Source organism: Chiroxiphia lanceolata, chromosome 8 (assembly GCF_009829145.1).
Source record: "Chiroxiphia lanceolata isolate bChiLan1 chromosome 8, bChiLan1.pri, whole genome shotgun sequence".
Classification (NCBI taxonomy): Eukaryota; Metazoa; Chordata; class Aves; order Passeriformes; family Pipridae; genus Chiroxiphia; species Chiroxiphia lanceolata.
Window position 1 is genome coordinate 6,839,159 of NC_045644.1, and position 14,680 is coordinate 6,853,838.

Sequence of the window (14,680 nt, forward strand, 5' to 3'; positions counted from 1 at the left end):
TCTCCTCTCTTCAGATCTCCTACAGACATATGAGCCCACCAAGAATGACTTTTGTTCAGATTTCTGTCAGCACTACTGTGAAGGGACCACAGCCATCAGTGTGGAGAGGGACAGCACCGTAGCAGAAGGAGACAGTACTCCCAACAATGTACATGGTAACACACACCTCCATGACTTGGAATTGCTGAATTGGCAGAATTTAACCTATTTAATCTTTTTTTGCATTACACAACACACTCCAAAGCTTCACACCTTGAAAAGTTTTCCATCCTTAGTCAGAAACAAGGGGCAATAGCTCTGCTGGAAGGGGCAGTGATCCCGTGGAGGGTGTGTCCCTGGGTAAAGCACAGGCACAACTCCACAGATCTGGGGGCAGCAGAAACAAAGCCCCGCTGACAATGCTAAACACAGCTTTGCTGACACCTCCTTGCAATTCCCACTCCATCCTCCACCCGCTTACTTACTTAGCTACCACTTTGATAATACAGAAAGGCTTTTTCTCTTGTTTTTAAATAACAGGGAAAGGCATCTGTGCTCCCAACCCACAGCCATGCAAGACTCAGGCTATGGAAAACATTCCCCTTGCAATCTGAGCAGGGAGCACTGTAGTCAGCGGTCTGCAGAGTGTGGAAGCTTAACACACCTGTATCTGACCATAAGTAGTATTTGGGATTATACAACCACCTTACAGGGCATTAGTCTGTAGATTTCAAATCAAAAGGGCAACGTTTCCTGCCCAGGGCTTTAAATTCCTGCCCAGAGCTTAAAATCCCTGCCAAGCTGAGGCGATAGAGCCGGGTTCCATGAGGAGCAGCCAAGGCAGGAGGACCACAGCCGGTAGCAGTGGGAACAGGGATGATGCTGAGGGACTGCCCTGGCCCTCAGGGACCAGGAGACCAGGCCAGGCCATGCTGCTGTTCCAAGAAAGAGCAGCACATGTTTTATGGCACTGATCATCTCAGGAGAGGTTTTTTTTGGTCCATGGGTCCATCTCCCAGGTCCCTCTCTCCACAAGGCAAGATGCCCCCAGATCTGAGGCAAACCTGACTAGAAGGGTTTGTGTCACCACAGAGGTAAAGGGACATAGGACAAGGCAGGTCAGGTTTTGCTCCCTGTCCTTCCACATCTGTTGCTCCGACACCTCTGACTGTCCAGCAGCACACTCTTGCTTCCCTGAAGGTCCCAACCCCTGGAACAAACAATTATGGGGAAGAATCCCACTCTAAAAAATTAACACCAAGGTCTGTGGAGAAGGCTGGACACGATGCTCCCATTGGAGTGGGACAGAGGAAATAAAAGGAGGAATAAAAACAACTTGACAGGCTGTGACAACTGAATCCCTGAATTCCCAGGGATTTAGGAATAAAAACAACTTGACAGGCTGTGACAACTGAATCCCTGAATTCCCAGGGATTTAAATGATAAGGACAGGTGGGTCTAAGAACCTACCCAAAGCTGCAGCCAAAGGCACCCAGCACCCAGCAGCCCCTGGCCAGCAGGCTCAGAGGAGGTGGCTGTAGATGCCAGGTGGGAGCCAGAGACAGGTGGGCTCTGCACCCACAGTTTATTCTCTGTACACCAACAGCTCCACAAGCGCAGCGCTCCCACTCCCGCTCCCATTCCCGCTTTCCAGGGCGAGGCAGGAGGGATGCCCGCTCCTGCTCCCGGGTGTGTGACCCCACCGCTGCCAACACATGGCTTGACATGAAAATGGGGATTATTTTAAGCACGTTCCCCCAGGTTCTGCAGCTTCTCGCCCGTTTCCATGGGGACGGGTGCCATGCGTGGCTGCCGAGGCTCTCCGGCCTCCCGCATCGATCCCTGCCAGGATGAGGAGGCTGGTGGGGAGGCAGAGAGGGACTTCAGAGCCCCCCCGGACCCAGCATGTCCCTGCAGCTTGACCCTTCAACAAACAGCACAGCCAGAGAAGCAGTGATGAGCTGTGTAAGAGTTTCCTGGTTTTCCACAGAACCACATTTTAGAGACCAGTTTCTCTGCTTGCAAGCTCCAGCAGACATTCACAGAGCAACTCCTTGGAGCCTTTTAGACCCACATCTACCAACACATGCAGCCACGGGCAGACTGACCACAGCACCCCTTACCCTGCACAACCCCCCCAAACGCTGCCAGCTGCCCCTGCAGTTGGGGTTTCAGCCCCAAACCCCAGCCTGCTGCCTCATCTCAGTATTACCTGAGCCAAAGAATTCCAAAGAGAGCTTGTTCCCTGAGAGGGGACACATCACAGACACTTCTCCCAACTCAGACTAACCCTGAGCACACACTTCTCAGAGTCAGGCTGCTTAACTAGGAGAGCTGCACCCATGGGCTGTAAAACTGGGATCTTGTGTTTAAAAGATGATTTTGATGCAAGTAGGATAAACCCAGGAGTCTGCGCCTGACCCCCTTAGGAAAAACCATCTGCACTCTGGCAGAGAGAGTCAAGCAAGGGACGGGAAAAAAGTGACTGAGGCGAAATATTAATCATGATGAAATTCACTGGGCTGCTGCATCAAAACCTTGTACATCAGCTGGAAAACTAATTCAGCCTCAGGACATGAGCAGGAACCCTCAGACCACTCGCCTCATGTCAGCAAGGGGAGGCACAGCTCAGCAGGAAGCAGCAGATGGCTTCGCAGATTTTCGTGTATATTTACACACAGTTTTTTTAGTAAGCCACTTTGATTCAGGAGAAACCATAACCAAAATGCACTATTGAAATTCCTCTTCAGACATAATTGCATGGAGAGATACATCATGCTGTGGTTTTCCCCTCTCTCACACAACACAACTGTGGGCAATGCTAATAGCACTAAGTGTGCCCTGTATTTCCTCCTGCTCAGCCCAGCTGCCCAAGTCCAGCCACTCTGCTAAACATTTTTTAAATATCTGGGTTGAAACATTCCCATTGGTCACAAAATGACAGGTTGTCTTCACTTAGGATAAAAAATAATTTAAAAAAAAATTAAAAAATGGAGAGGCATGTCAATAAAACTTGCTTGGCTGTTTCCCAGAATGACAACAGAAAATAATTCCTGTCCACATGACAAACAAGCCTCACAACTGCTGTGCTGTGATTTCTTGCTTTCTACAACTCCCTGACAGGAGGGTGGAGCCAGGTGGGGGTCAGGCTCTTCTTCCAGGGAACAAGGGACAGGACAAGAGGAAACGGCCTCAAATTGTGCCAGGGGAGGTTCAGGTTGGACAACGGGAAGAATTTCTTGCTAGAAAGGGTGTTCAGGCATTGGAAGGGGCTGCCCAGGGAGGTGGTGGAGTCTCCATTCATGGAGGTGTCCAAGGAACAACTGGACATGGCACTCAGTGCTCTGGGCTGGGTGACAAGGTGGGGATGGAGCACGGGGTGGACTCCATGGTCTGGGAGGGCTCTCCCAATCTCAGTGATTCTGGGATTCTATGAGACACCCCAGTGCCCTGCACAGAGAGATGTCTCACATCTGGCAGACAGGCAGTGACCACCCAGCCTGGGCCTTCTGTGGGGCTGGAGAACAAATCCACTCATGAGGCGAGGAATTTTTAAAAGATTCTTACGGGTATAAATAACAAACCCTGAACAGCCTCTACAGACAAAGGCCAGTTTTTCCTGACAGAAAACAGCACATGGTGATAACGCTGAACCCATAAGCCCACTATGACTCACTTGAGCTTACTGAACCCATCACAGTCCAGTGCACTGTAACTCCAAGGGCTCAACCCTGCAATCCTTCTCTTCTTTTGCCTTGTCCATGCTTGATCCATGGGTCCCATCAGTGAGGACACCAGGCAGCCACAGCCCTGACAGCAAGAGAGGGGTGTGACACAGGTACTCCCCCGTTTATCCAGGTGAGATCCAACAGCAGGCTGCTGGGGTTGGACAGATGCAGGCTGGGGAGGAAGGGCAATTTCTACCAGTGAGGTTCACAGCAGATAACCCTCCATGGCCAGGTGTTTTACACTGAGACAGAGCAAACACGTTACTGTGCAGCCCCAGGAAACCCCTGCCTGCCAGCCCAGCCACACTGGTGTGACAGGAGGCAGTGAAGTCCCCAGGAAGTCAGGGAAGAGGACTGCAAGGGTTTAGAGTTGGATTTATCTGAGGGAAAATACTGGGCTTTGTGCTAGTACTCAGTAGAATAAACTTTAACCTTCTATTTACATACACCCTGCCACAATTCCCAAGGATCATCCGACGGATTTCGGCAGTTGGGCTCATCCTTGTGAGGAGATCCATCACCAGGAACCCCCTATGGGCAAAATTTCACATACCAACCAGTCTTTTTCCTTTTTATTTTTTAACTGATTTCACATTAAATTGTCATCACTTGTAACTCTTCCACGTTATGTCACATACAAACTGCAAGTATTAACTGGCTTCTTTATCTAAGGAAGTTATTGGGATGTCTTCAGAGATCACCATAGCAACCATGCCGTGCCAGTAAATATGAGTTCACCAGAACAACACTCCAAGCATACATCAACAAGGAATGATGGAAAAGCAGGAGATATCAAGAAAGTAATGTCCTAATAATTGGGACATATTACAAAAGCACTGCTTGAAAGCACCTGATGAATGAGGTGTTCCCAGGCTCCTGTCAGTCACCTGCAGAGCTCAGGCTCCCTGGCTGGTTGCATACAGGCTCAGGGCACAATGAAATGCCTCTCAGAAAGAAATTTTGCTTTCAGAATGAAATTGCAGCAAAGCCTCCAATTTAAGCATTTTTACTCAGCTTGCTCGCTGTGAACTGCTAATAAAAACATGCTGGGGAAATCAACCAGCTCCTGCACCGGGAAAAGTTTGCCTGATTTAACCCCTGTCAGCTGCCAGAGCAGCACAGCCAGGTCTGGTCCCCTCAGCGAAGGGACGACAGCAGATCCTGACCTGCCCATCACTGGGGCTAAGAGACTCAAATGAACACATCTAACTCCAGGTTTATCCGGAGCACAGTTCCAGTACCCCATGGACATGGGAATTTTTGCCTGTGCTCACTTTGTGCCCCAGGGCCAATGCAGCGTTGGGCTGCCTCGGCCATACATCACCCATCTGCTGGCTTGACGGCACTCCGAACTCTTCCTTCACCTGCAATCAAAGTTTCCTTCCTTTGCTCCTCTGCAGTTTCACCCTGCACTTGAGAAGTCTAATGCAACGGTGGCATTTCGTGGTGTATTTCTACCAAAAAAACCCCACAATTTGTATGTTGGGAAAAACCCCAAAGCGGCCCCTCTGCGCTGACAGCAGTGTTTGGGCGTTGATGGCCGGCAGCACTTGGCCCTTCCTCGTTAAAACCGGGGCTGTCCGCGCACAGAGTGAAACTTCACTGCTGAACTGTCCCCTCGCCGCCCCTTTCTCAGTCTCCCCGGGTTTTAACGACAACTGCCCCGTGTCCGCGGGGCGCCCGTGGGCAGAGTCCCCGCACCCCACGGGGAGGCACCGCCCGGCCCGACACCCGCACCCGGGCACCGCTCCCCCGCCAGCAGCGGTGCTGCGGAAAGCCCGTGCCGGGCGGGGGGTCTCGGCACCCCGGGGCTGGGCAGGGCAGAGCATCCCGGAGCAAGGCTGGCATCCCGGAGCCTCCCGGCCCGCACTCACCGTCCTCCCGCTCGTCGAAGACGGGTCTCTTGGAGGAGGACGCGCTCGCTCCCATCCTCTTCTTCCACTTGCTCCAGTGAAACATCGGGGCAGGCGGCTGGCATGCCCTGCGGCCGCTCCGCGCCGGCCCGGCGGCTCCCGCGGGCGGCCCCGCCGCCGCCCTCAGCCGCCCCGCGCCCCGGCGCCGCCCGCCCGCATGGCAGCGCCCGCCGCCCCCCGGCCACGGCCCGCGGCGGCCACAGCGCGGCGGGGCGGGGGGAGCACGGCGGGGACGGGGGACGGGACGGGGGGGACAGGGAGGATGTGCGGGGGAAGGGGGGAGCGGCGGGATGCGGGCGGAGCGGAGCGCGACCGGGGGGATACGGGAGGGGTCGGACCGGGGGGATGCGGGCAGCGCAGCGGGGGCCAAGCAGAGCGGGGAGGGACCGCGGGACGGGCGCAGGAGCGGGCCAGTGGGATGCGGGCGCTGGGGTGGAGTGGAGCGGAGCGGGGCCCGGAGCGGGGTGATGTGGGTGGAGCGGGGCCCGGGGGATGCGGGCGGGGCAGGGCGGGACCGAGAGGCGGGAGCGGGGCCGGAGGGATGCGGGCGGTGGGGTGGAGCCGGGCCGGGGGGCGGGAGCGGGGCGGGAGAACAGGAGGCCGGGCGGAGCGGGACCGGGGGGCGGGACCTGCGGCTCTTCCTGCATCCCGCCGGGCACGGGGCTTTGTCCGAGGGGCGCGGTGCCTGCTCCCCGAGCTGAACCTGCCGGTCGGTATCCCCGGCCGTGCTCCGGCCCGCCTCCCGCTCCTCTCCCTCCGGGCGCGCTCACTGCAGCATCTGCCAGCCCCGTAGTTTTTAATCTGGTAAATAAAGATTGCCTCGGCAGGACGGGCCACCCGGCTGTGTTACAGCCAGCCTTTCGCGGCGGTATCTATGACCGCACACATCGCACGTCTTGCATCGGTCACTAGTGCTCGCTGCCGACAGCGGTAGCCACTAGAAGCCATTCCCCCTTGTTCTGACACTCCAGGCCCTTTTGAATAGTCTCTCTCCATTCTTCTTGTCGGCTCCTTCAGGCACTGGAAGGCCGCCATTAGGTCGCCGCAAAACCTTATCTTCTCCAGGCTGTACAATCCCAACTCAGCCTTTCCTCACAGCAGAGCTGCTCCAGCCCTTTAATCATCTCCGTGGCCTCCTCTGGACTTGCTTCAACAGGTCCATGTCCTTCCTGTGCTGGGACCCAGAGCTGCAGGCAGCTTTGCAGGTGGGGTCTCAGCTGAGGTGGCAGAATCGCCCCTGCCCCTGCTGCCCACATTGTGGGATCAGTCTAGCACACGGGGGGGTTCTGGGCTGGGTCATGTCGAGCCTCTCACCCACCAGCACCCCAAGTCCTTCTCCCAGGGCTGCTCCATCTGCTTATCACCAGTCCGATTTAACACCAGGGGTTGGTTGCCCTGACCCAGGTACAGCACCAGCACTTCATCTTATTAAACCTCATGAAAATGCTGAGCTGGAACACACTCGTGACACTGGTTTTCATGGCCTGTTGAACTGAAATGTCTTGTGGAATGACTGATGAAATGCATCTCTCAGAAATAACTCACAGCGCCAGCAGTGTCACAGCAAGGGACAGCCCTGGAGCCAGCAGATCACAGCTGTTACACCAGCAGTACCTTCGTGGTTCCTGAGATGCTGTTTCCCAAGTTTTCATTTAAAACTTATGGTGTTTTCTTTCACAGCATATTTTGAAATGGATACATCAGTTATTGTGCTCCTCACAGGAGGAGGCACTCATTATTTCAAAGAGCCTGGAAGTTGTAAAAGGATTACAATGGAAGGGTGTCATTTAAGAACAGTTTTCCAAAGGCAAAGAATAGTTCTCAAAGAATATTTCTTTGAGAAATCAGAAAGAATTTGCTCTCAAATAAGATGATAGAACACTTTTATACAAGACAGTAATTTTGGCTTTGTTTAGGGATAGATTTGTGTTTAAATACACTGTGAATCTCAGAGGTATCAGCTTTCCTCCTTCCTTTCTCCTGTCTTTACGGTCTGTAGGAAAAGTATGAAAGATACCATTAAACATCTTCAGTCAGTTGTCATTTCTCTCATTCTCTAGTAATATTTGGACAATCAAATCCAGAGCACAGAATCAGAGTCTTTTCCCAATAAATTTTCAAGATATAGTGTAGGAAAAAGTTTGGGACATAAAGATGTGATTGTCTTCATGCCAGAGGATGGTTTCATTCCACCCCATCTCCTGATTCCTTTCCCTGTAAAGTGGTAGAAGGTGCAGCACAGGGTTTGTTCAATTTTTGATTCATGAGCAGTGTAATAAATGATTTTACCTTCCCAAAGAGGAGTCGGACAGGAGACAAATGAAAGACCGTGGAAGTTGGTTTGTTGGTTTTTTTTCTAGTGCTGTGTTATTTCTGTAGCAGAATTTTAATTCTAGAACTTGAAAAGGGGCTTCCTTTCTGTTCAGTGAGTGCTTGTGTCTGACACCACTATTAAACCCAGTGAGTAACATTCAGTGAGATACACTGATCCCCTCAGCAAACACCTGCATGTTAGGAGTCTCAGCACAGGTCACCCACCTCAGTGACACAACTACAGTCACCTGAGAAAAATGCCCAGTCAGTAATTAATGTTGGTCTTACAGGAGGGAAAGAAAGAAAGTCCAAAATCTGCTCCATAGGGGTCCAGTGTAGGAAAGGGAAATGGAGAGAAAATTCTGCCTTCTTACATATCCTGGTCTCCAGGGAAACAGAGAGCCACTTTGTGTTTGAAATGAGGGAGTTTAAATAAAAGCTGACTTTCACGGTAATTTATTCCTCAAACATCTTTGGCTGTAGCTCTGACTGCCCCTCTAAGGGGCAAACATGTGAGCTGGGGGGCCAAAGGGGTCACTGGGAACAGGCTGTCCTTGAAAACTCTAAGAATTCATTACTCCTTTTTGTTCATTTTTTCTTCTTTGTTTTCCAGTCTTCTTTTTATGTTTTATATTTTATGAAGAGACAATCAGGCATTTTACCTGTGGAAGTCTTGGGGATACTCTGTGCATTTCTGTCTGTCCTGAAAACTGTGAACATACAGCAGATTGGATGGTTTGCCTCGATTATAAAAGAAAAAAAGGCCATGAGAGGGTTCTGTGTTTTTCTAGGGAAAGCAGTTCCCCAGCCATAAAATCCCTCTGTCCTTAAGGAATTGCATATGCTGGACCAAACTCATCATGTTTTCATCCAGTCAATACCATCATCGAAATCCACTGACATGAAACAGGCAACGTGCATTCATTTACCTGGCAGAGGCAATACCTGTTTTAATCTAGGATAGGCCAAAAAAATTCTTTATTAAATTCCTGGATTGTTATTTTAATCGAAGGACTTGTATCAGGAATTATTTCCTCCAACTTTCTCAAACGCCTCAGTTCTGCAAATGAATGGGTCCCCTTTGAGGAATGACTGGTCTTTCTCATTCCCAAGCATCGTGAGCTGCATATTGTATATCCTGTCAAAATTAGTATGAGGAAAACTGAAGATAATATTTGAACTTTTGCTGTTAATCTCACACTTCATTTAAGCACACGGATTTTGCAGTTTACCTCATTATGCTCTACACTGCTGGGAGCTATTATGGTTCCCATTCTGCCGTGTTACTGGTTGTACAGAATGGTGACAATTTTCTTCTTTCATCACTGTAAATGAGGATCAGGTTCCCTGGTACCAGCGAAGTTATCCTGTATAAAACCAGTGTAAACAGGAATAAAACTGCCCGAAGCAGCATTACATTCTTCATGGTTATCTGGTCTCAGGCAGCTGATGAAGCGGTTTCTAAACAAAATCACCACCAATTATCACAAAACTGCAAAGGAGGCAAATATTGCAAGATACTCTTAATTTGGGCATAGAAACATGGGGGGTAAGATACCATCATATTAAATTCCTTAAAAAGCCCTTTCCTGAATATAATGGCTGTAATTGCAATGTATTTAAGATGATGAAAGGAATATTACTGTGATTCTTAAAATTCACATGCCTTCTTCATCGAGAAGAAAACCTACAGAGAAAAGCCTATGTTTATTTTTAAAAGTTCCTCTAACAGAACACATAAGTCTTTCAATAAACATTACATAAGGGGGAAATTTCACATATTTTCCTATCATTAGTGTTTCTGTAAATACTGCCAATTCTATTTTTAAAGATGCTCATAGTAATGACTCTGCGCCAGCTGTTCCAAGTCTTTAAACACCACCACAATTAACTAATAAATCCTGTTAGGAGACAAGGATTTAATGGATGAACACCTCAGTGAATAGGGAATTGTCTAGATGGTCACATGCAAAGAGTTGTGGTCAATGGCTCAATGTCCAAGTGGAGCCCAGTGAGGAGTGCTGTCCTCAGGGGTCGGGATTGGGACTGGAGCTGTTTGAGATCTGTGCCTGTGACAGGGACAGTGGGATTGATGCACCTTTGGCCAGTTTGCCAATGACACCAAGCTGGGTGGTGCAGTCACATACTCAAGGGAAGGGATGGGGCATCCAGAGGGACCTGGAGAGGCTGGAGAGGTGGGGCTGTGCCAACTTCATGAAGTTCAATAAGGCCAAGCACAAGGTGCTGCATCTGGGTCAGGGTAATCCCAAGCACAAAAACAGGCTGGGAGGAGAATGGATTGAAAGCAGCCCTAGAGAGAAAGACTTGGGAGTGCCAGTGGGTGAGAGGCTGGACATGCCCTGGCCATGTGCCCTGGCAGCCCAGAACCCCCCCGTGCCCTGGGCTGATCCCACAGCATGGACAGCCGGGGAGGGAGGGATTCTGCCTCTCTGCCCTGCTCAGGTGAGACCCACCTTTAGAGCTGCCTCCAGCTCTGGGACCCAGCATCAGAAGGATGTGGAGTTGTTGGAGCGAGCCCAGAGGAGGCCATAGAGATGCTCCAAGGGCTGGAGCCCCTCTGCTCTGGAGCCAGGCTGGGAGAGCTGGGGGTGTTCACCTGGAGAAGAGAAGGCTCCAGGGAGACTTTAGAGCCCCTTCTAGAGCCTAAAGGGGCTCCAAAAGAGCTGGAGAAGGACTTTGGATAAGGGCCTGGAGTGACAGGACAAGAGGGAATTAATGGCTTTAAAATGACAGAGGACAGGGTTAAATTAGTATTAGGAAGAAATTCTTGGCTATGAGGGTCGTGAGGCCTGGCATAGGTTGCCCAGAGAAGCTGTGGCTACCCCATTCCTGGAAGTGTTCAAGGCCAGGTTGGACAGAGCTTGGAGCAACCTGGAATAAGTGGAAGATGTCTCTGCCCATGGCAAGGGGTGGAATGGGATGGTCTTTCAGGTCCTTTCCCACCCAAACCATTCCATGATTCTGTGATCACCTGCAGTGGCCCTCAGGAAGCAGCAACAGGCAGGAACAGTTCTCACAAAACCTTAAAGCCGGAACTGGTCCACTCTGACAGGGAAGGGGCTGCACCTTTCGGGCAGTGCCAGGCTCCTGCCATCACAGGTACAGCTGCAGTCCCGTGGGATTACAGGGCTTTTACCAGCAAGTGCTTGAAATCAAAGAGTTGATAAAAGTGCTGCCTCCCTCCCTGCCAAGCTCCCTCCTCCCACGCTGCTGAGGTAAGTGTAGCTACTTCAGTTTCTTGTTTTGGTTTAGCCTTTTACAGTATCAATATGTATCCTGCTTAATATTCTCTATGCTGTAGTGTTTTCTCTTGCCTAATCCTGTGAAAGTGCTTGTATTTCTGGTACTATTTGAGCAATTAAGCCCTTTAATTTTTTTGTGACTGCTACCTCCTTTAGGGTTTTTGTTTTGTTTTTCTTTTCATTTAAGTCTGCTTTTCTGCTTGTGTCATTCATTTACTCAGGTTAACCAAATGCTTCACTAAGAAAGTAAGAACATATGTTGCCATATGTTAATAAGATACATTCTTAGAATTCAGTCATCTAGTTCTTTCAGTTATGTGAGAACTAAAAAATCCATCTAAAGCTGTAGAGAGCAGCTTTATATAGAAAGCAACGATATTTCTTGTATTAGAGGAAGACAAAGGCCCAGGGTGGTAAGGCCTTGGAGGTAAAGCTCAGGAGCAGCTCAGCACCTAAACACAGTGACCAACCTAACAGTGGTTTGTGCAGAGAAAGACACGCCCTGGCTGCTGCTTTTTTAGTGGAGCTTGTAACTCTGGCTTGATGAAAGCCAAATGAAGCTATGGAGGGATGTATTTATTGACTTTTGATCTATTATTTCATTAGGATAAAATCTTCCTAGACAGTGTCCTGTTAAAGAAATGGTGTTTTGTTACTGTGCTGATGCTGCACAGAGAACTCGGGCTTCAGTAAGGAGGGTGAATTGGACAACTAGATTTGAAAAAGGAGCACTGAACGTCCTGTCTTAAGGCGATTTACCTAAACTGGGCATCTTTCCCAATCCACTTTCTCTCCCCGAAATGTCCATGAACACATTTCTCCATTACTATTGCATTATAGAATTCCAAACACGATGCCGAGATGAAAACTAGCTGAAATAATCCCCTCTTTAATTATTGGAATGGTGTCATTGTTTTCAATCCTGATGTATTTTCTTATGTAATCTCAAATAATATTATCCTAAAATATTTCTTGTTTTGCATAAACAAATGCAAAGTAATATTTTTTCAGCACTGCCTTGCGATTGATCCATTTTTAATTGTCATAAATGTTGCCATCTGGTTTACAACTGTAGCTCATAATTAGGATTAAATCACCTAAGTAGCCTCAAAGAAAGTCTGTTCCAGGAAAAACATAAAATAATGACTAGTCATACCTGCTTTTTCTTAAAATCAGGTAATAGTCTATTTAGTAGCATCTGTCTGTTCAAATTGGAGAGGAATCCGCGCTGGGGAACAGGTGCTTTGCCACATTCAGCCCAGGTAATGAGAATTTTCAGGAGCTTGTGGCCCTGTAACTAAATAAATGTGAAGATTTAGGCTGATTTAATTGTGCATTGAAGCCAATTCTTCCCGTGAAAGAGCAGCATCATATGTCAGTGCAGGACAACAGGTTGCGTTTTTTGTCTAAGGTCTTTTTTTCAGAATTCAGAGATTTCCTATAAAATGGAAGTTTCCAGGGTTCAATTGCTCAAATACACAGTGGGCTCCTGTCTGAGTAGTCTGTGTGGGTCAGAATTCCTAAAGAAGGGGATTATTCCAGTGAGCCACGGTGGGAGCACTGAGAGCTGAATGGAATCCAAGCACTGCACTAAGGCAGCATTTTGAGGTATTCAGGTTCCAGATGTATCAGCAGGGGATCTGACAAAAACTTTACTTGTTTGCCCAAAAGTATATTGCCCAGGCTGTTTGTTTTGCCACGTGATGGTTCTCATGATTAGTGACATGCTCTTTCCTATGGAGGTCAAGGTGCATTTAAGGTCAAGACTATAATAAAATGTGCCAGTTTCTCTTCTACAAACTAAAAAAAAAAAAAAAAAACCTAAAAAAAACCCCACAAAAAAAAAAATAGTTTCTGTAAGGAAATAGCTTTGAGAGGAATGTCATCAAAATAGCTTTGTTTCCTCATTTAGTTTAATAAATATGGTATAAGTCAACAAGAAAATAAATATGTATCCAAACTCTGAATTAATTTCCTGCATTTTAAACCCTACTAGTGCTACTGATCAAACTTGGGCAGGTCACTGGGAACATAATTATCTGCATTTGTAAGATTAAGTGTCCTAGCAATGGATTTCTAATGTCATGCTAATTAAGAACACTTTATTTCAAACCAGTACAATGCCTGGCTAATCTCTGGGTAAGTCACCCCACTGCAGGGAAAACTGCTTCGACAACAGCTAATGCCTGTCCCATGGGTGATTCTGGCACACTGGGAAGGGATTCCTGCAGGGCTGGGGGTCCTTCCAAGGCTCTTGCCTCTCACTCTGGGTGCACTCATCCCGTAACTCTCCTAAACAGGGAAACCTGCAAACAGAACTGCTTAATTGCAGAGAGGGAAATGATGGACATCAGCCTGGAGGGCAAATAATAACTAATAATAATTGGAAACAGGGGGAAGAGGTTTTAAAAGAAGTCCATGAGGGAATCATGGAATGGTGTGGTTTGGAAAGGACCTTAAAGCTCCTTCCGTTCCACCCCCCTGCCATGGACAGGGATACCTTCCACTGTCCCAGGTTGCTCCAAGCCCCATCCAGCCTGACCTTGGGCACTTCCAGACATGAGGTAGCCACAGCTTCTCTGGGCAACCTACACATTCTTATCTATGGTCTTCAATCATTGGGATTTTTTTTTAAGACAAAGTCCTTGAATAAATCATTTCCATATGTAATTGATAGAGTTGTGTATGCTTTAACCCTCTTGAACAGCATTCTTCCCACAGAAATGTAGAGCAGCTTATGGTGTTCACATGTGACACTTTACATATCAAGGGATACCAGCCACTCTTTCTGGGTTTAAAACATGTTTGTGTTTTTCTCTCCCAGTACTTGCATATGGAAGGAAATGTTCTATCAATGATTCCTGAAGATTGAATTCAGAAGCTGCCACATCTGCTTTGGCTGGATCTCTAATCTAACAAGATTAAAGCTGCCCTCTGGAATCAGTTACCACAGGTAAAATCACTGGTCATACAGGTAATTTAATAACAATTGTATTTGTCTTCCACTTGCCTGACTGTAATTTCATTGCAACAATCAGACTCTGAGATGCTTTTTTTTGGCACTGACCTTGGTGTAGGGGAGCAGTAAATAAGCTTGATGTTGTTTACTAAAGCTCAGATGAACTGAAAGGTACAACTGACATTACAGAGTGAATCTCTAAACTCTCTAACTTCAGAAAAGTAAGACCTGTTGCTCTTTTCAGGTGAGATTTGCACAGTTTTCATTTGGTGATTATTTTTACGGTGTTGTAGGGGAGGTGGAAATGAGACCCACAGTTACAGACCTCGTGTTTCTCCTCAGTGATAGTGAAGGGCAGTTCAGTCAGAGAACATTACCCATTTATCTGCTTTTGGTGGCTGTCTGACAGGGTATTTATCACTCGTTCAAGGGATAAATGGGCTGTCCCTGGCTGGGATGGAGTGTGCAAGGAGGAAGGTTCACCATGTCCCTGTCACCCTGAGAAGTGACACTTGCTCTCACTTT

General features: G+C 48.4%; 2 protein-coding genes across 2 annotated transcripts in view; one reads left to right on the top strand and one right to left on the bottom strand.

Moving 5' to 3' along the window:
* The window catches only part of STK32C (serine/threonine kinase 32C), a 65,901-nt gene extending 60,194 nt beyond the window's left edge, over nt 1-5,707 (bottom strand). The window contains exon 1 of the mRNA XM_032695296.1: nt 5,582-5,707. Within this exon, the coding sequence (XP_032551187.1) occupies nt 5,582-5,666 (85 nt within the window). The 5' untranslated portion in view covers nt 5,667-5,707. The remainder of the gene's footprint in view (nt 1-5,581) is intronic.
* Nucleotides 5,708-5,910: 203 nt separating this feature from the next.
* Nucleotides 5,911-6,321, top strand: LOC116790208 (spidroin-1-like). The gene has a single exon (XM_032694975.1). The coding sequence runs from the start codon at nt 5,911-5,913 to the stop codon at nt 6,319-6,321; it is 411 nt and encodes a 136-aa protein (XP_032550866.1).
* The last annotated feature ends 8,359 nt before the right edge of the window (nt 6,322-14,680 follow it).